General features: G+C 38.2%; 1 protein-coding gene across 2 annotated transcripts in view; it reads left to right on the top strand.

The window, feature by feature from the left end:
* Positions 1–7,502: 7,502 nt before the first annotated feature.
* The window catches only part of LOC139152469 (death-associated protein kinase 1-like), a 35,182-nt gene continuing 18,439 nt past the window's right edge, over positions 7,503–24,245 (top strand). Inside the window, exons 1-4 of one of the 2 annotated variants that reach the window (XM_070725619.1) lie at positions 7,503–7,723; positions 20,448–20,561; positions 21,777–21,875; positions 23,053–23,151. In XM_070725619.1, the coding sequence (XP_070581720.1) occupies positions 7,685–7,723; positions 20,448–20,561; positions 21,777–21,875; positions 23,053–23,151 (351 nt within the window). In that variant the 5' untranslated portion in view covers positions 7,503–7,684. The remainder of the gene's footprint in view (positions 7,724–20,447; positions 20,562–21,776; positions 21,876–23,052; positions 23,152–24,245) is intronic. The other variant, XM_070725608.1, reaches the window with a different exon arrangement.

Here is a 24,245-nt window from a genome sequence, read left to right as displayed (position 1 = left end):
AAATCATGTCTGTTAACTGAACAGAATAGGAAAGACAACTGCAGAAATGCATGTAGATTTTAGTTGTGTGGTCGCACATTTTCCCATGCAGCGTCAATATGGCGAACTCTCGATACGTACGCTCGCTCAGGCACGGCTGGAAACACACCGGAAAATTTTTCGTCCCTTTCTCTTGCAATGCTAGTAGTCAGTGCCTCCAAATATGATCTATATATGTTTTCTGTGTAATATTCTGTGAAATCATGTCTGTTAACTGAGCAGAATAGGAACGACAACTGCAGAAATGCACGTAGATTTTATTCGCATATTTTCCCATGTAGCGTCAATATGGAGAACTCTCGATACGTATGCTCGCGCTCAGGCACAGTAAATACCTTTTACAAAATGCTATCATGTCAACACAATAACAAGTTTGGTAATGAACTACTCAGCTGTAGATGTTAACATTCAGCTGATTTTGCCTGTCTTCTTGATTTCGAGCAATAGTACGTGACACTTGCGAACAGTGCGTGGCCATTTTGTTTTTCGATCGTGATCATAATGCAATCATAATGTGTGGTCCCTTTCAAGTTTTATCTAGAGGGGCAACGTTACCCATTTAGTGAAAAAATAAATTGTTTAGTGTTTCTTAAGGGAACAAGTTGTAATGTTTTTTGATATTCTGAAAATAACAACCCACAAATGTCATGTTTTTGAATGATCACATTGCGGCTGTCATAGGATCGTGGGGTAGCGACATTGATATAACGGCCAGTTGAACATTGTCAGTGTCCTTTGTTTAAGGTGTGAATCGTGTGTTTGTTCATATCACGGAGTGTCACAAAGAAACCAACCACGTTTCCAGACCGGTGGATAGAGGGACTGTGTTTATATCAATTTTTTATTGTGTATTTATTGTATGACGATATCAGAGTTTTGAATTCATAGCTCGAGTAGAGTGTTTTTTTGTAAGCAAAGCTATCAACCCTAATTAGCCAGTGTATGTGCCTTCAATTACATAAGTACATCGGTCCCGTTGCACCCCTAATATCTGATGAATACTTGACGATGAATCATCACTTTTTTCCAACGAACATTTCGGGACGATTCCCTGATAAACCAAAACCGAATGAGTAAGGAAATGCGACACTATTGTATGTTGCCATATATGATATAATGCCACTATTGACAAGAGTGCTAAGTTTTTGAGTGTTTGCCTTGAAAGGTGACAGCCAGAAAATTAACAATTAATTGGAAATTTGCATATCGGCCGTCAAGAGATCTTTTTTGCCAACGTACATACTACTTTGACCTTTTTTGTTTCAGAACATTAAGCAGTTCCCTCAATAGTCACGTAAAGGCTTGTGTTGGGGCCAGATTATCTAATCAGAAAATTTACTTACCAGATTACAGTTTCAATGGAAAATAAATGGCTATGACACTTCTATATTCCTCTAACACACTAGAACAAAGGCGACCCCAGGGATTGCCAAAACAACTTTTGAGTTTGTGTATCTTTCATTTCATGTTCGATCGCTGTGTTCTTCGGATATAATGCCACTATGGAAGAGAGTGCTAAGTGTTTCGTTATTTGTCTTGAAAGGTGACAGCCCTTAACCAACCAACACATCATTACAAATTTGCATATCGTCGGTCAAGATATTTACTACTTGTTTCAACAAACATGCTCGGCTAACCTAAATCGTACCTCATTAGTTTGCCTTCCCCTGTTGTATGTCGATTGCTTGGTCATTGCTTCCTGGATCAGCATTGTACGGGGTCGTCGACAGGTGAGCTGGTTTAAGATCATTTTAGCTAAAATAATTAAGATGGCACAACACATCATATTTTCCACCTTTGAGATTTGGAATGAGATAACCCTGTAAGATAATTATATTTATCAAATTGTGACTTTGAAGTTTCCTCTTCGCTAAAAACGAACAGAGCAGTATTCAGGCACTTTTCGCTTGACCTCATTAAAGGCAGATAGCAACTCTAGCTATTCTTGCATAGTGACGTAAGATTTATTTGCGCGCAGGTGGGCGGGTCGGCAGACAATTGCTTTCTATATCGGCGCCACAGAAACGTTCTAAAGGGTTAATCTCTACTATAAACGGGTTAGGGACTCTTCCTTTCCTCGACATTCGTTGAGCAGCAAGGATGAGTTCCTTCTGGGGACAAGTTTTACAGGGCGTGACAAATATAGTCATGTAAGCTTCTGTTCCAGTGCTCGGTCAGCATTTGTCTGGTCACTTCTAATGTTCAATCGTCCGAATTTCTTTAGCGATACCGAAGCGTTATTTTAGATTTATCTTTTTGTCCGTGAAGTTAAAAATAGCCATGGCAAGATGAAGCCAATCTAACGAAAGAGCTACACTGTAATTCTTAAGGTGCTACTTGTTTGATAGCTGAGAGATATTGTAAACATGAATATTAATAGACATGGCTAGTTGTCCCTCTAGGCTACGATAGCCACATATGACCACGTCTAGATTCGTGTGTGCGTTAAAGCTATAGAGACTCAAAAGCATTTACCATTTTAAAGTTAAAAGATATTGTAGGTTTTCTTAGCATTGTGTAGGGCTGGTTACCAAAATTCATTAACTTCATGTAACATGTCAAAACGATTGTTGTCTGGCGAACGATACACTGTAGTCTATGTAATAAACTATTATGTGCTCCCCTGTATTGGTACACGCCACTTTTGACCGACCTTCACCAGATATATTACCAAAGGCATGCGATATGTCAAAACATCGCAATAAATTATTTGGACCTTCTTACTACTTGTTTGATAGCTGAGAGATATTGTAAACATGAATATTAATAGACATGGCTAGTTGTCCCTCTAGGCTGCGATAGCCACATATGACCACGTCTAGATTCGTGTGTGCGTTAAAGCTATAGAGACTCAAAAGCATTTACCATTTTAAAGTTAAAAGATATTGTAGGTTTTCTTAGCATTGTGTAGGGCTGGTTACCAAAATTCATTAACTTCATGTAACATGTCAAAACGATTGTTGTCTGGCGAACGATACACTGTAGTCTATGTAATAAACTATTATGTGCTCCCCTGTATTGGTACACGCCACTTTTGACCGACCTTCACCAGATATATTACCCAAGGGCATGCGATATGTCAAAACATCATAATAAATTAATTGGACCTACTTACTGCAATGGCAGTGCAGATATTACATACCAAACCAGTCAAAATTCTCCAGCCAACGTTTAAGCATTCTACAGTCACATAAGTGCATATGCAAGCTGTAACAGTAACGTGCCCGGTTTTTGTGTTTCTTCTACTTTAACGATTAACACTTCGAAAAGTTTTACTTCATTTGGTTGGTTTATTACCATGAAAAGTAGTAGTACACTTTATTACAATATTACCATGTTAATACAGCCGTCAGTTTGTTTATATTCAATTTATTGTGCTAGCTGGATTGGTTATGTCTTAGACACTGTGATCCTTTGATTCTTACGTTTCAGAACCTTGAGAACTTCCTTCATCAGTAGCTTAAAGGTATGGAAATCGATCCCAGGGCCTAGGAGTGGCACATGTAAAACAGTGTGTATCTTTGCGTCAGAGGCGGAATAAATCTGTTTATCCAGGAAATCTTAATCCCGACTGCTATGTTTGTACGCACATAGAGCCAGTCGACGTTAGGGACACAAAAAACAATACGAGGAACAAACAGGCAGTGGTTTTGAACAAAATCAATGTACCCGGTAATTCACCGATGTCTGTAACTCAGTACATGAAAATATTCGTAGCTTGACGCACTTTGAACATAGCTCATAACAAGGGACAGTGGAAAGCCCACAGAACTACGTGTACAACTATAACAGCCACTCATGTAGTTGGCGCTCAGTGAAGATTTTTCCGATCAACAACTTTGACGGATGATGGACTGACCTTTTCTACCGCAATTGTTATCTCTCTCGATTCAGCACAAAATTTTCGTATGGACTGTTGATGCGGTGTTTACAGTTGTTACGTGGTGGTAAATCCTAGTCGTATTTACGACTGCTGCGTAAACAGTCACTGAATAAATTTTGCACGCATTTACGAGCACTGGATATTACTACATACCGTTTTTAATCTAAAACCGTCCGTATACGCGTATGACGGTTGTGACAAAAACAACAAAAAGAATCTGGCATACATTGTTACTGCATTACTTTGACCAAAAAATCACCCAAATGCCGAACGGTGATCATACAGAACTCTGCTGCAGGTTTCTGGACTAAACGACCCCAAACCGACCGGGTCCCAGTCAACTGGGTCCCAGTCAACTGTGCCGGGCTCAACGTCTACTCTATCAGCGTCAACTCAAACTTTCACTCCAGAAAACTTTACCCCACAAACTGGGAATATACTAAATTTACCTTGAAAAAAATTCAAACTGTGTATCGTATTGAAAAAATCTTACCGGGGCCACGGAGCAAATTAAAAAACCAACAAACCCCAATAGAAACAGTGGAATGATCATTAGTGTGCAAGGTCGCTGTATTATATGTCAGGGTGAAAAAATCTAGCTTTGAAATTTCTGGACGGTACAAACGGCAGGGCAGAATTAGACAAGATTACGACCAATGTGTTACCGCCGATGGTACATAACGTACTGTTGATAGCAGATAGTTCGGTGTCCAGTGAGAACACGATTCCGAATATATCACGGCTGTTGATTTGAGCTGCCTCCGATCGAAAATTTTTTAACACAAAGACATGATATCAATAATTTTGCGAGATTATAAGTACCCGCTGTCTTCTCGCCAAATAGCTGCGATCAAGATCATTATGATAGAAGCAATTGACCGCCGAACACCTGCTTGCTGTTCTTATACACAACGTGTAAAAATGGGTTATTCCTGCTGAGAAATACGACAGCAAATATTGCAATGTGAATTTCTTACTATCTTCCTCGCAATGGTTTTGCATCTGTGTTTATTTTATCACGGTCACTGGACCATTTCTGACGATTTTTACTACCAAAGAATCAGTTCACACTCATCGTGGGAACACATTGCAAAGACGTTCACAAAATTTTCATCACATTCATCACATTACCGTAATCCCCGTTTCAAAGACGTAGGAAATGTATAATGATTTGTTTATCTTGAAAAATCCCGAACTGAAGCCTCTAAATACAAAATGATTTTTCTTCTGAACAACTTCCCGACAACTTTACAATCACACTCTGGTCATCACATGGCGGTTGTAACCGTACATGTGCTGCTGCCAATGGAGAATCAAAAGACTTCAAATCAACAGTCAAAACGTACGGAAAAATATCAATATCCAAGCAATGTAAAACAGAGTAATTTTGATAAGGTCAATTTATTGTATATTATAAAAAATCTCCAGACCACTCGGAACAGCGTAAGATTATGATCTCACTCATTCGAATACTACACTCGCACGGTAGGGTAAAAATATGGGAACTCAGATCGTTATATACTGTTTCCGTCAAACGAGTCCGCTTATCTAAAGACGGCAAAAATGGTAAAAAAGACGGTAAAATGACCATAATTATTATTGCTTGTCTCTGTAAATTTTGCCGACTATTCGTTAGTAGTTGTCGAATTTCTTGAGTTTGTTCGAAAACTATTTCAGTGAATGACGTAAGTTTCAAGACACCCGAGTGCGAACGCAATATCGATATTGGATAGCAAAATCAGTCACAGACAGTCGAGGAAGAACATGCGATTTAATTCATCATAGGTTACCATGAAAGTAAAAAAGGTAATGTTGTGCCCTGGTTGGGAAAGAAAAGTTGATTAAGTTTTCAAAAAAACGTCAGCTAATACTCGAACAATTTAGTAAAAAACTAGCTCAGAAAAACGTATAGAGAAGAACGACATCACCGATCACGGCGATCTTCAGACCTTTTATCATGTTTCAGTCTGAACGGTCAACATTTGATGCTATAATCTATGTCAAGTGTCTCTTTTTGGTCAAATCCGACAGAGATGAATCAATCACGATTTAGTTTCATCGCCCCGACCCGACAGGAAATAATGAAGCTCATGGGCACCTGTATACATGTAATCGTGGCATGAACGTATCCAATGCATATTCCCGTCCACTGCATGAGCCATTGACCGTGCATCGCGAGCAAACAACGGTTTTGGACGTCACGAGAGCATTTTTTCGCAGTCTGTGAGCGGTTGAGTGGTTTGGGTAGGCTGCATACATGTAGATCGGAATCGAGTTGATTTCGGCCGAATACAGTTAGAAAATAGTTTTTCGTGCTCCGTCCAAATTGGATCCGCATGTTGCCGGTTTTGTCCATGGTAATCAGCAGAGCTGTGGTGGGGGGCCGTATAACGCCGGGAACACACGGCATCGTACGCAGGGCTAGGCCACAACATACTTCCAAAAGCGATCTATCGTAAAATATCGTACTGCAGGTCAACACACACATCACCCATTCATAGGCCTACAGGTACACATATCAACGAACAAAAAGGGAGAGGCAATCTGCTTGAAACCATGAAGTAGTCCGTTTGTGTCTGAATTCATTGAGGCGCGTGTTCAGTAACCGTTGGTCAAGTTTTTTCGTTCAGTAGTAAGAATCGTTTATTCATTGTTGACATCGTAATCGATCCGATGTACACAACAAATGTTTGATCGTTTGCACCTTTGCGCGTCCCCTCGTGATTGGCAGCTGTTTGAATGCTTTCATCTATTGTTTGTTGGACGCTTCGAACACAGCATCGAAGCAGTTTTGGCATAAAATATCAACTTAAAATGGAAAAAATGAGAGAATTTCGCCAACAGGGTGATGCCACAAGTATTCACAAAACGTAATATGTTGGAACAGTGCTTTAATTTACACCATGGTTGTTGAAAGATCCAGATTTTCGGGAGCATTCGTTGACGTTGTTACAATGTGCAACTCATGTTGGATTATGAATCCCCAGGGAGATAGGGGGTATTTATAGGCTCCCCCTGCCTTTAAGGATGCGACTCAGGTTCATTGGCACGAATTTTCAATCCGCATTTTCACATAGAAGGAGAGGTAACAAGCCCAACATGTGCTACTGTTTTATCAGCTCGGTCACCAAAGAGTTCAGAGAATTTGTTAGTTTTTGTCAAAAACAGTGCTCATACGGTTGTTTTACTCAAAAACACGTGTTTTTAGTTTTTTACAGAAAATGTTAGTACAAATGTACAATCGACCTAGGTGACGGCAATCAAAAGCTGGGTATACTTGGAAATAATCGTCTCTTAGCTTTTTTGACATTTGCTTTTGTTTTCGCACAATGTGCCTTCGAAATGTCAACTTGACGATTTTTGCATAAATAATCATCCTTTGTTAATGTTTGTCAGGATATTTCACTTCCAGGCTATTTCCCTGGAATTCGAGACACTATATATCCGATATATTTATTCACTGTCCACGGGTGAAAATTCAGGCAGATCTGTCCAGGCGCCGCCGACTTATACTAATTTGAATAAAGTACACTCTACAAAAAAACCTGAACTGGTATGCATATTGACAAGCGCGCTAAGTGTTTGGTTTTTGTATTGAAAGGTGACAGCCCCAAACCAACACAAATTACAAATTTGCATATCGTCGATCACGAGATCTGTTGTGAAAACATTACTTATTACTTGTTTCAACAAACATGCTCGGCTAACCTCAATCGTCCCCGATTAGGTTGCCTTCCCCTGTGATACATCGATTGCGTGATCATGGCTTCCTGGATCAGCATAGTACGGGGTCGTCGACAGGTGAGCTGGTTTAAGATCTTTCTAGCTAAAATAATTCAGATGGCACAACATATCATATTTTCCACCATTGAGAGGTCGAACGAGTTAACCCTGAAAGATCATTGTATTTAACAAATTGTGACTTTGAAGTTTCCTCTTCACTATAAACGAACAGAGCAATATTAAGGCACTTTTAGCGTGACCTCATTTAAGGTATATAACATCTCTAGCTATTCTTGCATAGAAACATTTTGCTTATTTGCAGGCGGGCGGGTCGTTTATTTTTTTTTCTATATCGCCGGCTCAGGATAATCGTTCTGAAGGGTAAATCTCTGCTATAAATGGATGGGGAAATTTTCTTTTCCTCGACATTATAATTCGATTGGCAGCAAGGATGAGTTCCTTCTGGGGACAAGTTCTACAGGACGTGACAATTATCGTCGTTTTAAATAGTAAAGTCATGTAAACTTTTGCTCCAGTGTTCGGCCAGATAGTTCCTTCATCAGTCGCTTCAGTTTGTGTGTCTTTTGGTTTATGTTTGATCGCTGTGTTCTTCTAAAGTATTACAAAATGTCTATGTTTGACTTTGTTTAGGCTTGTGTAGATGACGCTGTGACTGCGTCGATGGTGTTCGTTTATTTGTTAAGTCTTTCCTTCACTAATGTGTGTTCATTGTTTTTGCATGGAGGTAACGTGACGTGTTTCTCCTCCTTGGTTGACATATGAAATATTAGAATTAGTTAAATAAGGGAACATGACTCCACATATCTGCTATAAAATTGTGCTAGGAGTTGCGGTTTCATGTTTTTTGATATGACCTGAATGTGTGCTCGTTTTATGACTGTTTTTGTATATGTTCATGTTAGGTAATGTGTTGTGTCTCAGACATAACTGATACGATTTCATCTCGCCATGGCTAAAGTCTCACTCCAAATAGCCGACACAAAACACAATAAACAACGTGATTATGATGAATACGAATGTAGAACCGCGTTCCCTTATTTTACTTAATCAAGTCTAAGTGCAGTGCCACCGCTGGTCATTGCTAACCTCAAGAAACCTCTGTGCTTGCACTTTCTTGCGTCAATTTCTAGTTGCATTGCAGGGTGTAAAAGTCACACTGTTTGTTGAAATTATAAGAGAAAAAGATCATAATTAGGATTTCTCACAGTACCACCGATCTCACATTCAATAGCGCTAAACTTGATCGTGACCTCATAACTTTTGTTGACATGCTGTATATTTTGTGTCTTGTAACGCGGGCTCATGGTGCTACATTATTAACCAGCCAAAGGAAAGTCCATTTTTTAATAGTTGGGCTAACAATGACTTCAAGTATATTTAGAAAGTGTGGTCAGCTAAAGTTATGTGGGGTCACCGATCTAACGTCAGTGGTAACCAGTGACTTTTAGGGTGCCATTAGTTTGATAGCTGAGAGATATTGTAAACACGAATATTGCTAGTTGTCCCCTTATGCTGCGATGGCCACATCTGACCACGTCTACATCCCTGTGTGTCGTAAAAGCTCTCGGGACTGAAAAGCATTTACCATTTTGAAGTTGCAGAATATAGTAGTTTGTCTTAGCATTGTGTAGGGCATCTCGTTTGTTACCACAATTCATTAACTTCATGTAACATTCAATACGCCTGTTGTCGCACTTTGAATTTCCGTCTAGGAAACGATACACTGAAGTCTGTGCAAGAAACTAATATGTCCTTCCCTGTACGTGTGCACGCCGCTTTTGACTGACCTTCACCAGAGATATGATCCAAAGGCATGCACGATGACAAAACATCGTGATACATGAATAGGACCTACTTACTGCAATGGCAGTCCATATATTATAACTAACCAGTCAAAATTCTCCAGCCAACGTTTAAGCATTCTAGAGTCACATAAGTGCATATGCAAGCTGTAACAGTAACGTGCCCGGTTTTTATGTTTTTTCTACTTTTAAGATTAGGACTCCGAAAAGTTTAATTTCATAGGATATCCAGCTGTCTGTTTGTTTATATTCAATTTATAAGGCTAGTTTATTGTATTTACGACCTCAATTCTACCGACGTGTTCGTCTTCAATAACACAAGTATTACGGTACCGTGGTAGCTCCTGTATCTGGTACGTACGTCTACTGTTCGCAACGGACAGCTTGAGGCTATTCCCAAGTAAACCCAGAGTGAAGCTGAACACAGTTGCGACATTAGCTCGAGTAGAGTGCCTTTTTGTAAGTAAAGCTATCAACTCTCATTCTATCAGCCTATGTGCCTCCGATATCTGATGAATTACTGGTCGGGACGATTCCCTGGTAAACCAAAATCGAATGAGTAAGGAAACGCGACACTATTGTATGTTGCCATATATGATATAATGCCACTATTGACAAGAGTGCTAAGTCTTTGATTGTTTGCCTTGAAAGGTGACAGGTCAAAATCAATAATTCATTAGAAATTTACATATGTTGGGTCACGAAATCTGTTTCGAAACGTACATACTACTTATTTCAACAAACACACTCGGCTAACCCAAATCGTACATCATTAGTTTGCTTTCCCATGTGATATGTCGATTTCGTGATCATGGCTTCCTGGATCAGCATAGTACGGGCGGTTCGGCAAACTATTGCTTTGTATAATGTAGTCGCAAGATGACCGTTCTGAAGGGTAAATCTCTGCTATAAACGGATTTGGAAATCTTACTTCCCTCGACTATTTTTATTGGCAGCAAGGTTGAGTCCCTTTCGTGGACAAATTTTTCAGGACAACGTGACTAATATCGTCTTTTTAAACGGTAAATTTACGTTAACACTAGGGATTTTAGGTCACGTGACATTTGTGTTGAACGTACGCGTTCGATGCAGGTCTAGTCCGAACTTTCGTGTTAATTCTTAAATAGACCAAATAATCAGAGAAATGAAACTGTAGTGTTGAAGATTATCATTTTAACTTCATTTTGGGAAATTTTCACTTTTTTACTACGATAATGGCAAAGCAGCACGACTACAAACTCACGCGTACCGGCGATTTTGGCGTCCATTATGAGCGTTGTGCCGTGACCTCGAATGTCCCGCGAAGGAGATCGAACATATACCTCTTTGAAAGGCTGTCCGCATGACTTATTCTGATCGCATCACTATTTTGGGGGGTTGTTGGTACAAAAGTAGCGATCATGGGCTTCATTTTGAGGGGGCAAACGTTAAAATCGGCCGAGAAAAACTCAATCTGTGATCAAACTTTGTGTTTCGTTTGTGTTTTTTTGAAAGAAAATCTTGATTTCCTTAAACGTTCGGCCCCAAAATTAATTCTATGATAAATATTAATTGTAATTCTGCAATAATTACGAGTCTGACGATGCGAAAATGATGCTTAAGGCCCTTTTTAGCGAGTATGGTTTCACCCCAACTTTACATCCGGGCACTCCCAGGAATCACATACAAGTAATCGGCGCTTCGCCGCATGTTCTGTGTCAGGAGGTCTAAGCTGAGTTCCGACGTTCATGATTTTGCAGCTAGATTTGTCTGATTTCTTATCTAACGCAAGGATCTAGAGAAATATACTTTACCCTTTCAAACGTTATCTTGTTCGAAGTAGTTTGACTTCCGGGTGATATTTTTCGATAGACACTGAGAAGTTGTCAAGCCAGCACTGCACTGCAGTGTAGGCATACGGACGAGCACCACACTTTGCCGATACTATACTGAAATTTTAGTTTCTATCTTTAGTTCCCGAGAAGGGGACTATTTTGGTTCTCTCTGAAGAACAAGGCCATAGATTATTAATTTGTTCTTTCCTCATTGATGGTGTCCCGGACTTTGAAAAAGTTGTATTTATACTGGTTTGTATTTCGGACCGCTGACTTCGACATGTTCGAGGGTCTATGTTATTTCCGTGGCAGCTTAACTTTGCATCCAGTTTAATGCAGTTGTTCATTCTATAAATGCATGTTGCTGTTTTACGGCATAGACAAAGGGTTGAGAACGAAGTTTTTTGACTTTTTGGAAAAGTTCTTTGTTTTAACTTAAAATCTACATTAATCAGACATATTTCATATTCATTTAATAAAAGTTGTAATCACACAAAAAAAATTTAAAAAAAAATTCGAAGTTCAAATTAAAAAAAATCTAAAAAAAATATTTTGTTAAATATAAATCAAGTTCTAAAATGTCACAGGTATCATTTGATTGTTTACAGGTATTGTTGTTAATTTGTTTACCTTGTAAATATAAATCTAAATAACTTTTTTCGTATATGCAAAGTAAATATGATGGAATATGATTATCATATTTCTGTTGATGTTCACAATACATAATGCATACAGCGATCAATGTCACAGGTATCATTTGATTTTTTACAGGTATTGTTTTTGTTTACCTTGTAAACAGCATTCTAAATAACCTTTTTCATTTATAAAAATTAAAAACCATTGAACATTTCGTCAGCAATATCCACAGAAAATTTCATCAATTTTCAATAAGAAATGCTTGAGTTATTGCAAAAAGCACAAGAAATTGCAATTCTAGTTTCCTCAAACAATGTTCAAAATGGGGTCACCTGGTGGTTATGATAACTACAGGTGTCTACCATGGCATAATTTCTAAATAGGAGGAAGTTTTTTCAAATTCAACAGGACATATCTCTGCTTGTACTGAACCGATTTTCATCAAACAAAATGCAATCAATTGGTCTCGAAGAGAGCTTTCTTTTGATATATAATTTATTATTATTGTAGCTGTCTATCAATTTCATGTAAAATCCCTATTAACACCTGTTTCAGTGTTCAGTCACCCCTTCTGTCTGGCCACTTCTAATGACCCTACGTCTGTGATATTTATACTATGTATTATTTTACTATGTGTGGGATGGCTGTGGTTTGGACTTAATCAATTAATCTGGACATGGCTGAATAGCCAAGATGATTCAATTATTGCTGAGATCAATTCCTCATTAACTGGTTACACCATCCATCAGCTGTCTCGCTTCATTCGTCTGGGAGTCGGTGTCCCAATACTTGCACGTTGGAATCTCCATGTCGTCGCAAACCAATCACATGTGTCCCGATCCATTGAAAGTTTAGACATTACCTTCAAATACGTCAGTCAACCCTTTGACACTGTCGCTATTTACCGTCCTCCAACCTTTAAGAAGAATAAAGCAGCAACCTGTGACTTTGTCTCTGAATTCTCGCCACTCTTTGAAACAGCTGTGTCTTCACCTCGCCATCTGCTAATTGCGGGTGATTTTATTTTTCACTTTGACAACCTTCACTCACCACATACCATCAAGCTGTCGAACTTGCTTCATTCAATGAAACTAAAACATGTAAACGAATCGACTCATGCCAAAAGACACACTCTGGATTTGCTGATTACGCGCCTGGCTGATTCTTTTCTTCCCTCCGTCAGAGTTGACAAGTCTCTTGAGTGCGATCACAGCCTTGTGTACTTTGAACTTTATGTTCAGCGGCCACCAAACAACAAGCTCGAGATATCACTGAGTGACTTTAGCGCTATCAATGCTGCCAACTACACTGAGAAAATATGTAGTCGGCTTTAAAATGTGGCGATTTTCCAAGTTTGCGATCGATTGCAAATTTAACTTTTTCTGATAAAAGATTTGAATACGTCCTAAATTGTTATAGCGCTTTAAAATATTATGTAGTATCAAGTATTATTATCATTATTCACAAAAGTTAGTAAAATCATTATAAGCAAAAACTCAAATGATAATTATATGACAACTGTATTGCCGAACAAAAATTGTCGTTTTGCAACATTTAAAGGACAATATGTGAATAGCGGACAAATTTAACACCTATAAAGTGTAGTTATTCAAAATGTGAGGTAAACGAAATCTAAGAAATTAAATGCATAAATTCACATATAGGTTTGAATCAACTTACGAATGCTTGTCATGCTAAAAATGAACCACAACAAATGTGGAATGAGAATTGAATGAATCTTTGAAAAGTTTGGGTGTGAGCAATATACATTGTCTTAGATGCCTTAATTTCATTTTTATTTGTTAAATTAAGCCAAGGCATGCTGTCTTGATTAGCCTAACATTTCATGCGCGCAAATTTACTGAAGAGCACTAGTCTCTGATAAGGTACTCTTGGTAACATAAAAGTCGGTAATATGTCGACAAAGTTCATTTAATGATATCGGGATAAAATTTGGCCCGATAGTGAGCAACATGCAAAACACCAACATCTTACAAAATGTTTGAAAAAAGGCGATTTTAAACGCAAACCTGAAGGCATTTGGAACGTATGTTTGAATGACAACAATTATAAGCGCGTTAAAAAGCTGTTTATTGTTTTCTTCAACAAAGAATTTACTATTTTCCGTCACTGGAATAAAAATATTTGTCACTCATACATGGTATTTTCACAAGCTAAATACTAGGCGTCTAGACAAGCTTGACAGGTAAATCAAAATTCATTGTTGATACAAAGAACAACAATACTGAAGTAAGTGGCAAATAAGATAATATGGTCGCATGACGGTAATATGGCTATGGGGACGTCAGATTTATGATTGTGTGAAGGTTATAGAGCTTGATAAGGATACAGGGCAATGAAGTAACTAAACGCACCCTGCTTGCGAATGTATCCGCGGTCCGTGTTGTCAAACAAATATATATAATATTCGTCAGCGTCTCTGTCAAAAAAGCAAAATATATCTATAGGCGCGTACTTTAGACCCTTCAATACAGCCTAGCCTAAACAATTCCTCAAATCAAAAAATTCAATTTATTTCATTGTGGCTTAGCATACACTGACATAGTACAGATACTGTCCTTGGATTTCTGGTATGTGTTATTTTGTTCAAACTTAAGCTTAAGTGAATCAGTATTGACTTTCCCTTTGAATGACTATGTGTTTCTGATTTAGAGTTATACATTAAGTCGAGGGTAAATTTGATAACGTCAGAGCACTGTTAGAGTGACACTTTGATGATACAGAGTCTTGCGCTGAAGGAGGACACTCGTAAATGGGCACAGAGGTGTTCTTCAATAATTAATTACTTAAAAATGATCATTTACCACACAAAATGCCACGTAGAACCAAATATTCTTGATTCAGAAACCAAGATATGATGATTTACGCACTTTTTACTCAGAATAAAGACCGACGATATTGGAAGACGTTGAACAGAATACGGGCACTGGACTGCAGAATACGGGCACTGGACTTAATACGCGTAAATGGCACTATAAGTTTTCATAAGTCGAGTAAATATTTTAAACAGTTTAGCTAATCAGCACAGTGATCATCTTATGGTGCATAATACTGTGTGATATATCACTTAAATAATTCATGTTTAAATAAGGTACGGTTGCATAGCTCTAACCACAGACAAATAGAGGACTGTCTCTCTATTTGTCTGTTCTCTAACCTTCAATGTCATTATTCGAGCTTTGCCGATAATCCGTTCATCATCAAAAACGTCTCGTTGTTAATTTTGCAGTCCAGAAATAGAAGCAGCCTGTCCTAGTATTGTGTCTTGGTCCTCACATTTGTGTGCCTTGAATTTATGCAATACGTCAACACGCCTCAGGTCGCAGTTTAAATTTCGGTCTAAATACAGGAACAATACACTGCAGTCCGTGCAATAGCCTTCTTTTGGCAGTGTACATGCCAAGTCTGGCTGACCTTTATCGGCCTACTTTATATCAAAGCATCACAGTAAATTAATGGGGCCTACTTACTGCTATGGCAGTCTAGATAAAGCACAGCCTGCCAATTGCCCCTGTCAACTTTCGTATTACAAAAGGTCAAACGAGTACCTGTGCAACACACTATGGCAACGCATTAGTATTGTGGTTTCTTCCCCTGTCAGAACTTCATGATTTTCAGATATCCTAAGGCTTCGAAAAGTTGTGGGAATTTTAGGAATTAGCTCGACAAACGCGAAGCAGAGCACCCTGTACACTAGTACCGTCCAATACATGCATCATTAAGGTGTACGCCGTTATCTGTGAAATACTAGTAGCGATGGCCGTCATAACCTGATACGTGACCAACAAACCACAAAGGCATTTTCCACCACAGTCTTCGTTGTATCATAGAGTTTTCATCAAGGCACAGACCCTCTGCACACAAACGACGATTGAAGCATTCGTGCACCAGAGTGTTCATAACATTATGCCATACACTTAATGTGGGAGGACATCAGGCAACCTCTCCACATTCCGACATTGACCACGGTAATTAGGGAAGTCCCTGCCCTGACAATGCTTGTTGCACACACAAACAAATAATTCCCCTTGTCTGTGTTGCACACGTCACCCTGACTGTACTGCATATGCATTGTGACCACAGAGTGCATACCGGGGGCCTTGGTTCGACCACTTAATATCCGAAAGGACACTAAATCATCTAGATAAATGACCGATACATTCACAATTTTCAAATTGATAATTGTCTTCCCGTCTCAGCAGTCTCCGACTTTTGCCATGGTAGTCGGCTGAGGTCGAGTAACACAGCAAACAAAGGCTGTTTCAATCACGGCTATCACGGTCATCTTTATTTCACGCAAAACTACTCAAGTTACTTTTTTGAGTGTAGACGTTCTTAAAAGTTGTAGAACGCACTAGAAGTGGAGTCTGTGCAGTCATGGATGTAAGGGTACAGGACGGCCTGATAATCCCTTTCACACCTATTATTTTATCTTTGTCGACGCTGGCCTTTTCAGCTGTGTCATGGCTGCCATTATCAGGACGGCCAAGACACTCCATGGACGTATTGTGGTACGTCCAGGGACACACACACACACACAACAAACTTCACTGATAATTTTCTATACATCACAAAAATCTTTCAAATTATGACATTCCTTTTTCCATCCATAGTGCAGTAGGGCTGACAGCGATCCTGCAAATGTGATTTCGGGTGCAACTCCATGACAATGCGTTCAATCAACTTTTAAAAGAAAACAAGTTTACAAGAGTTTGATGTAAATTGCAGACTTGAACAAAGTCTATTTTCAGTTAAACTTTCTAGCAACAGTGACAGAAGCAAGAAAACCGCTTTTGTTTATACAGTCAAGGGGTTCCTCCTGATTGTTTTTAATGACATATGGCTATTTACACCTTGAGACAATGGAGCAATGAATCAGAGCCCTGCATGACTTGCCATTGCCTGACCTATCACTATTTTCTTTATGACATACCGGTGCAAAATGAAATGCAGGTCTCCTGGTTATGTGTCAAATAAGCAATTTTGGTCGCAGGTCATATCTTTTTTTTTCACAAAGTCGAACTCGCAAGAGGGCAGATCGTCTGATACTGGCTACCAAATACTATCACAAGATAGGCAGTCATCTACTGACTCCACACATTTGTCATTTGAATGAACGATGACGAAAAGGGAAGTATCCCATGTGTAACTGCTGTGGCGATATCGATGGCAACCTTTCTGATATGTTAATGACATATGGCTATTTACACCTTGAGACAATGGAGCAATGAATCAGAGCCGTGCATGACTTGCCATTGCCTGACCTATTAATATCTTCTTCATGACTGCAACAACATACTGTGGTACACAAAACGCAATCTTTATTTCAGTTGAAAGATAAAGAGACAGTTGCAAAATGATAAGAATTAAAGGAGGGGGATGTGTCTTCTACAGTGCGGGGACTCCAAAGTGCAAACCCTAAGCCCTTCAAGATGGTTTCCAGATAGGTAGAGTGAACGTTAGAAATGTGAGCCCAGGGAAGTGACTAGATGTTTCTCACTTTACATCCAGCTATTCTTTAACACATATAGTCCTTTCCAATTTGTAGAGACTGTAAATTGTCATCCTCAGTGTTGTTTTACAATCTTTACCTCACACGTAAAATTATGCAACTTCCTTGGATTGCATAAAGGTGCACAAGTGCATAAAGATGCATATAGGCACCACCACTGACACCATGTTTACACACCTTTATGCACTGCATAAAGATGCGTAAAGGAGCTGACCAACTTTATGCAAATTTATGCAATTGCATAAAGAATGTTAAATTTGGCTTTTCATCCTGTGTTCCTTAAGTGTTTGTTCAGTGCATCTGCAAGTGAAGTCCCGCATGTTTGCCGTACAGCAGGCATAATGCAAAACCTGCATTAATACGCGAACGTTGAAATGCCGATTTTTTTGCATGAACCAAATAACTCTATCAGCAATAGCCTCTAACCCTGCAACTGAAAAATGTAATCGTTTTTACCGATGCTTGTAAATGCTATATCTGGGGATTAGTCTTTAACGTACAGCATCCTAAACAATGTAAGGTACCTCCACTTAAGGGAGCGAGCGTTCAGTTATCATGGCCTGGGGCCGGCAAATTCTTCCTGGGCATCAGTCAAAATAAGTAAACCCCCTACCCATTGCACCAAAAAATTGATGACCTCCTTATAAGATGACAAAAATCTCATGACCGCCCCCACCACATTCCTTGAGTAAAGCTGTACACACATACACCCGTGGAAGAGAGGGGGCGATGGAATCCAAAAACAATGATTCTCAGAATTTTTTCAATTGACCCTCTCCTTACAAACTCACAAGATGTTAATGTACAAATTTCCCCTTCTGACTTGCTATAATTTTGAAATTACCCTCAAAGGTATCGCACTGAAATTACAGGTGGATCGCAATATTTTTGCGCATGCGTGTGTGTACAAAATGTTGATATTTGGATTTAATTGATAATCAGCTGTTGATAATGTTGATTCACTATACATCGTAGTCTATGAGAAAACTATCTAATACTTTTTCAAAACAAAACTATATCAATGCATTTATAGATATTTGAAAGTTGACATAAAAGTACTCAATTGAAATAAGGTTTTACCACTGGTATGTGGAAAAAATGACTTTAGAATTTCTCCAAAATGTTCATCAACTATACATGGGAGCCTATGATAAAATGATGAATAATTGTTTCAAATGAAAATGTTGCTATACTTGTGCATATACAGACGTTGAATAGTTAACATAATTGTACTTGATTAGAATATGGTGTTTAAAGGTGCATATTATTTGTACAAGAAATCTGATTTTGGAATTTAACTGAAAAATGTCCTACATGGGAGACTATGAAGAAACTTTGAATATTTTATATGTTGGTTAAAGGTGCATATTATGTGTACAAGAAATCTGATTTTGGAATTTCACTGAAAATGTCCATACATGGGAGTCTATGCGGAAACTATGAATATGTTTTTTAAATCCAAAATTAGGTAAATCTGTGTATTTATATACTCTCGATTATTAATATTAATGTACTTGATTAGACCAGGGTGGTTACAAATGAATATGTGTGCAAGAAAATGGATTTTAGAATTGCACCCAAATGTTGATTCGCCATACACGGTAGTTTATGAATTAACTATGAATATATTTTCCAATTCAAAACTATCTAAATCTGTGTATTTATGGACGTTTGATAATTTATTTTAGTGTACTTAGATTAGGATGGTTAAAGGTTGATATGTGTGCAACGAATTTGATTTTGGAATTTCACCAGAATGTTGATTTACTATACATTGGAGTCTGTGAGAAAAATATGAATAATTTTTTACAATGCTAGACTTAATTAATTTGCGCCTAAGTTTGATAATTGATACCAATGTACTTATTCAAATAGGGTATTTGAAAGTCCAGATGTTGACAACTATTATATTGGAATTTCACCTAAAAGTATAATTTCACTTTTCATGGTACTAGTAGTCTACAGGTAACTGTTAAATAATTTGTAGTCTATAGGTAACTGTTAAATAATTTGCCTGACAAAACTTGCTATATCTCCAAAATGTAAGTAATAGGAATGACCTCAGTGTGCTTGATTTACAATAAGACAAGCCTCAGAGTTGCATAGTCAAGATGTCCATATGACAGAAAATTACACTATTGTTCAGATTTACAGCTAAATTACTTCAGAGAATGAAATCATGCAGCGAATCATTTTTATCTCTCAGAATATTTCTGAACACTGAAGCTGCTTTTTGACGGGACATATACTTATGAAAATTAAGTGACCCCCCTCTGAGCTGTTTGAAAAGTACATGACCCCCTTTGCAGTTTTAAAATTTAAGGTGACCCCTGGATATTGCCGGCCCACCCCCGGTCGTAATAACTGAACGCTCCCTAAGTAGCCTTCACAAAGACGCGCACTTGGGACAAACGCAAATTACTGTTTGAATTTCTGCGCATATATGTCCTAGTCGACGTTTGAAAGAAAGACCCAAAAGTGGGTGCATATTGTCCTGTGAAGAAGTCATGATATAGCTACCGTTTGATGTTAGAACTGACCAGGGCTAAAGCAGCTAAATTGCGATGTTGTCTTGACCCCTTCCTGGTGAAAAGAGGACACGACCAGTTCTGGCTTTTACTAATGTACTTCTGTTCCAATATTGTTTTTCGACTCTTTAAATTGTAACACGACGGTGTAGAAGATTAGAGATTTAGCAGAGTAGTTTTGACTGCTGTCGAAATGTCTCCGCTAACTGAATTTATGCTTTATACTGTACATACAAATTCAATCGAGAATTTACCGATATTACTGAGTACGAAACTACTAGGTTGCCTTATTGCATACTTTTTCATCTACCAAAAATGCGTTGCTGCAGAGAGAATGCCCTCCACCGTTGAAGCATACTGGGATTTATCAATAAATTGATATTTGCTTTGTTTTAAAGTTTTATATATGTTGTATATCGTATAATAATATATCACAAATTATAATGAGCTCCCTTTTCTTAATTACAGGAACTTATTGATGCTGCCGCAGAAAGTGATATCGAGCGGATTAAGTTATTGGTCGCTAAAGAATATGATGTCAACGGTAAAGGTATATACACTGATGAACATGGTGCTCCTTGGGTAAGTTTAAAGAAAATTGATGAAGCATTTGGTCAATTTATCTTAGTCTTATTTTCATGTCGCTAAATTTGTTGATGTCTCACGCAGGTAAGTGCACACATATACGTACCTTTGAAGCACTCGTTGTCAATTTTTTCAGATATGTCAAGTTGTAGTATTGTACATTAAATTCAGATTACACCCGCTAGCCTTCATTTTGATATAGCACTTGTTTCTTGGTCTCGCACACTAAAATAATATGACGATCACGGATAAGTATGCAAGCTGGTTCTTATGAAATGGTATAAGTATGCCCAACAAGGGGCACAGGCCTCATGTTCGCATATACAGACATTTGTATGTAGTGCTATCGATACACGTGACAAAAATTCTTTCTCGCTATGGTGTGAGTAGTCGTGTACCGCACATGTAGTAAAAAGTGCTTGGGCTTTTTGTTTTCCCTACATATACTTCAATTTTAATGGTGGTAGAGAACACGTTTTTCACTGGGTAACGTAAAATAATGCCACCATATAGAGACATCGTCAAACAAAGATAATTCGCATATGCGAATTCAATTAGCAAATGTTCCAATCTTGTTACATAGTGCATCACATAAGAGGAGGCGTCCTCCTCAATGCTAGCTCAAAGGTCATGGATCCAAGGAGATGGGTCAAAGGTGTTCGACGCACAGTAGATTAAAGTTGTTGACTCTAGTAGTAAAATGTGCTGCTAAAAGTAAGCTTCACCGTAGGGAGGATATGAAACTTTTTCATAAGGCTTTATCAATATTTTTGAAAAACAAACCTTATCCCGTTTATTATTGGATTTATCGAACCACACATTTTGGTGAGTGATGCACATACAACACGATTGGAACTAATTCGGGATAATTGGATGGTGAAGTAATGTCGATTTAATCTGCAAATGTAGCCTCCTATGCTTTTCTTATTAAGTTATACCCTTGTTTTAAGAGTAATTTGTAATATTGCAACATTCCCTTATAGGGCACCTAACACTTTTGAGAAATTTGAAAAATTGAAAGATCCAACTATCCGAAATTAGTTCCAATCGTGTAATACATTTCAACAATAATGATTGCTTAGCTTGTACATCGAAGAAAAACATCAAGTGACATATCATTACGCTGCAAGCATATCATTTTATCAACGTGCTATCGTTTTGTTTGGGTCCTTAAGTGCTGCTTACAGCTTTAATTTGATATTTCCCTTCTAGTATGGATCCACAGCATTGCATGTGGCTTCTAGAGAAGGCAATGTAGACATTGCTCAAGTATTGATCAGCAATGGTTGCAATGTAAATACTACGGATGCGGTGAGTATATCAGGCATGGATTTTATCTTCGTAGTGCCGTTGCCTTACATGTTCGTTACCACTCACAATGTAGCAGAGTAAGCCATTCTAACCGTGGTTCCTGGAGTTTAAATTTCGACGCAAGGATTTTTCTTCACTCTGCATTATTAGAGTTACACAACGCCATTCACTTGTAATCCGTGTACGGTACCGATTTTAGGAAGGCTCAGCACGCAGTAGGCAGTGGGTTTTGGAAATTATAGATGCAATAGACCATGTTCCGAACCGCGCGAGACATTCCGAGATATCGCGAGAATATATGGTTCGCAGTGGACGCGTTCTCGCAACACAGGACAAACTGCGTAAAACAGGACAAGTCGCTAATTACGTTAAACACTGCATAAAATATATGAAGTTGCAATCTTTGCTCAGTTCTGCACGTTTTCTAGTTCCATACAAAGTTTGACTTGTATTACTAAGCTGGAAACCTGTTTCTACGGGCATGTATAAAGTCTCGCGAGATCTCGCAATCAGCGGAAAATCGTCTATTAAGACGATACTAAGCTAAGCAACGGCTGCTAAAGGTATTTTCCAAAATCAATCAGAATGCAAAGTTTTCATAGTTTTCTTTGCATAATAAAGATATATAGAACCTTACAATTCCAAAAGACGCAGGGTTGTCAAACGATTGATTAGTGACGTCACGCATATTCAAATTTTCACAGCTCTATTTTAAAACGCTTCAGCTCCTACAAATTTGCACCAAATTTTCCAAAGAATGTAACACATCAGATACCTGTTTAGACCCCCTAGCATGGATTAAGTTATCTGTTCAAGTACAAACGATTTTTTGGACAGGAAAATATCTACTGTGTCATTTTGTGAAATTATGAAGGGTTTTGCGGTGATATCTCATAAACTGTCCGGAAATTTTAGAAACGCACGCTTATCTATACTCTCACCTATGACTTCAATAATCCTACAAAAATCAGCTCAATTGGCTTGCAATTGAGAGAGTTGAAAGATTTTGAGCATTTTCAAAATACGAGGAGTCGAATATTCATAGAAAACAACGGAACGGTAAGATTTCGCACGTGCAAAAGTGTGCGTTTAAAGCATGATATTGTACATGCTGTTTTTACCCTTTTCTAGACACAGGCATTGGAATGTTAATCAATATTTCTTAATGTCTGAACAGAATGATTGGACACCGTTACACTATGCTACGAGGTTCGGTAAAGAATCCTTCGCTAGATTGCTTTTGCAATCCGGAGCAGAGATTGACGTTCAGGACAAAGTAAGTCTAAATTAAGTTTATCTCTATTGACCAATATTCACATGATGGCGGTATCTAGATCGATTCATTATTTTATTAATCACGGTGCATTATTTCTACGTCAGAAGTATATTACAGACATTGGAATTCTCTACGGCTTCCATAAAAAATTATACATAGTAAAGTGTCTAGCAAGTTTGTAGTTGAACTTTTCGCGAGTGAATCTACAAAGATTTAGAAGATTTTAAGAAAACCTAAGCGTGCGCTTATGTTAGGACGATGCACGCAGTTAAAATTCTGCATACCATCGAGAATATTTGTCAGCGAAACATATTAAAGAGTGGATACTGTTTCTATTAAATATTCATGAAGCTATATGACGTTAAAATGCACAATGTCGCATAAATACCATCGTATTGAACAACAACAGGCATGCATTTTATTTCGACTTATTCAAACTGTAATTTATTATGCTCTACCGCTATCGAAAACATTAATATTTGATCTCATATGAAGCAGAAGTGACATGCGTCGTTTAATTAGAAATACTCAAAAAAAAATTGTGTAATTTTAGAATGAAATAATTTTACTGAATATCACGGTTCTGTATTGTTATTTCCAGGCTTGAACACCCCCTGAACGCCCGCAATTAAAGGTGTTCAACAAGTGCGCACCGTGTGTTCTAGCCTTTGATACACTTATCGTTGAACGGCGTCCATGCGTTCAAAAAGTGTTACAGCCCTTTGAACGCGTAAATGTGTTCAATTTTTGAACACATTTCATGTGCAATGTGTGTTCAGATATGGAACACCATGGTGTTCAATATGGTGTGTGATGAACACATAGTGTTCAAAATCTGCACACGTGTGTACAAAAATGAACGTTGGTTGAACACGAAGTGTTAAATTTCTGAACGTCTAGACGCGTTCAAAAAGTGTTACAAAAGGCGCTTAATTGGTGTTCTATCCTTGAACACTTAACTTTACAGTGCATGTTAGAGTTATATTGTCGACAACAGAATGTTGTGGCAAGACAACAATAATATTAACCAACAACCATCCTATAGTTTTTCAACCAGCATATAACGATACTTCAGTCCTCGCTTAAGATATACA

This window comes from Ptychodera flava, chromosome 2 (genome assembly GCF_041260155.1).
Source record: "Ptychodera flava strain L36383 chromosome 2, AS_Pfla_20210202, whole genome shotgun sequence".
Lineage (NCBI taxonomy): Eukaryota > Metazoa > Hemichordata > Enteropneusta > Ptychoderidae > Ptychodera > Ptychodera flava.
The sequence above is the reverse complement of the archived record's forward strand: the minus strand, read 5'-3'. Positions and strand labels throughout refer to the sequence as shown.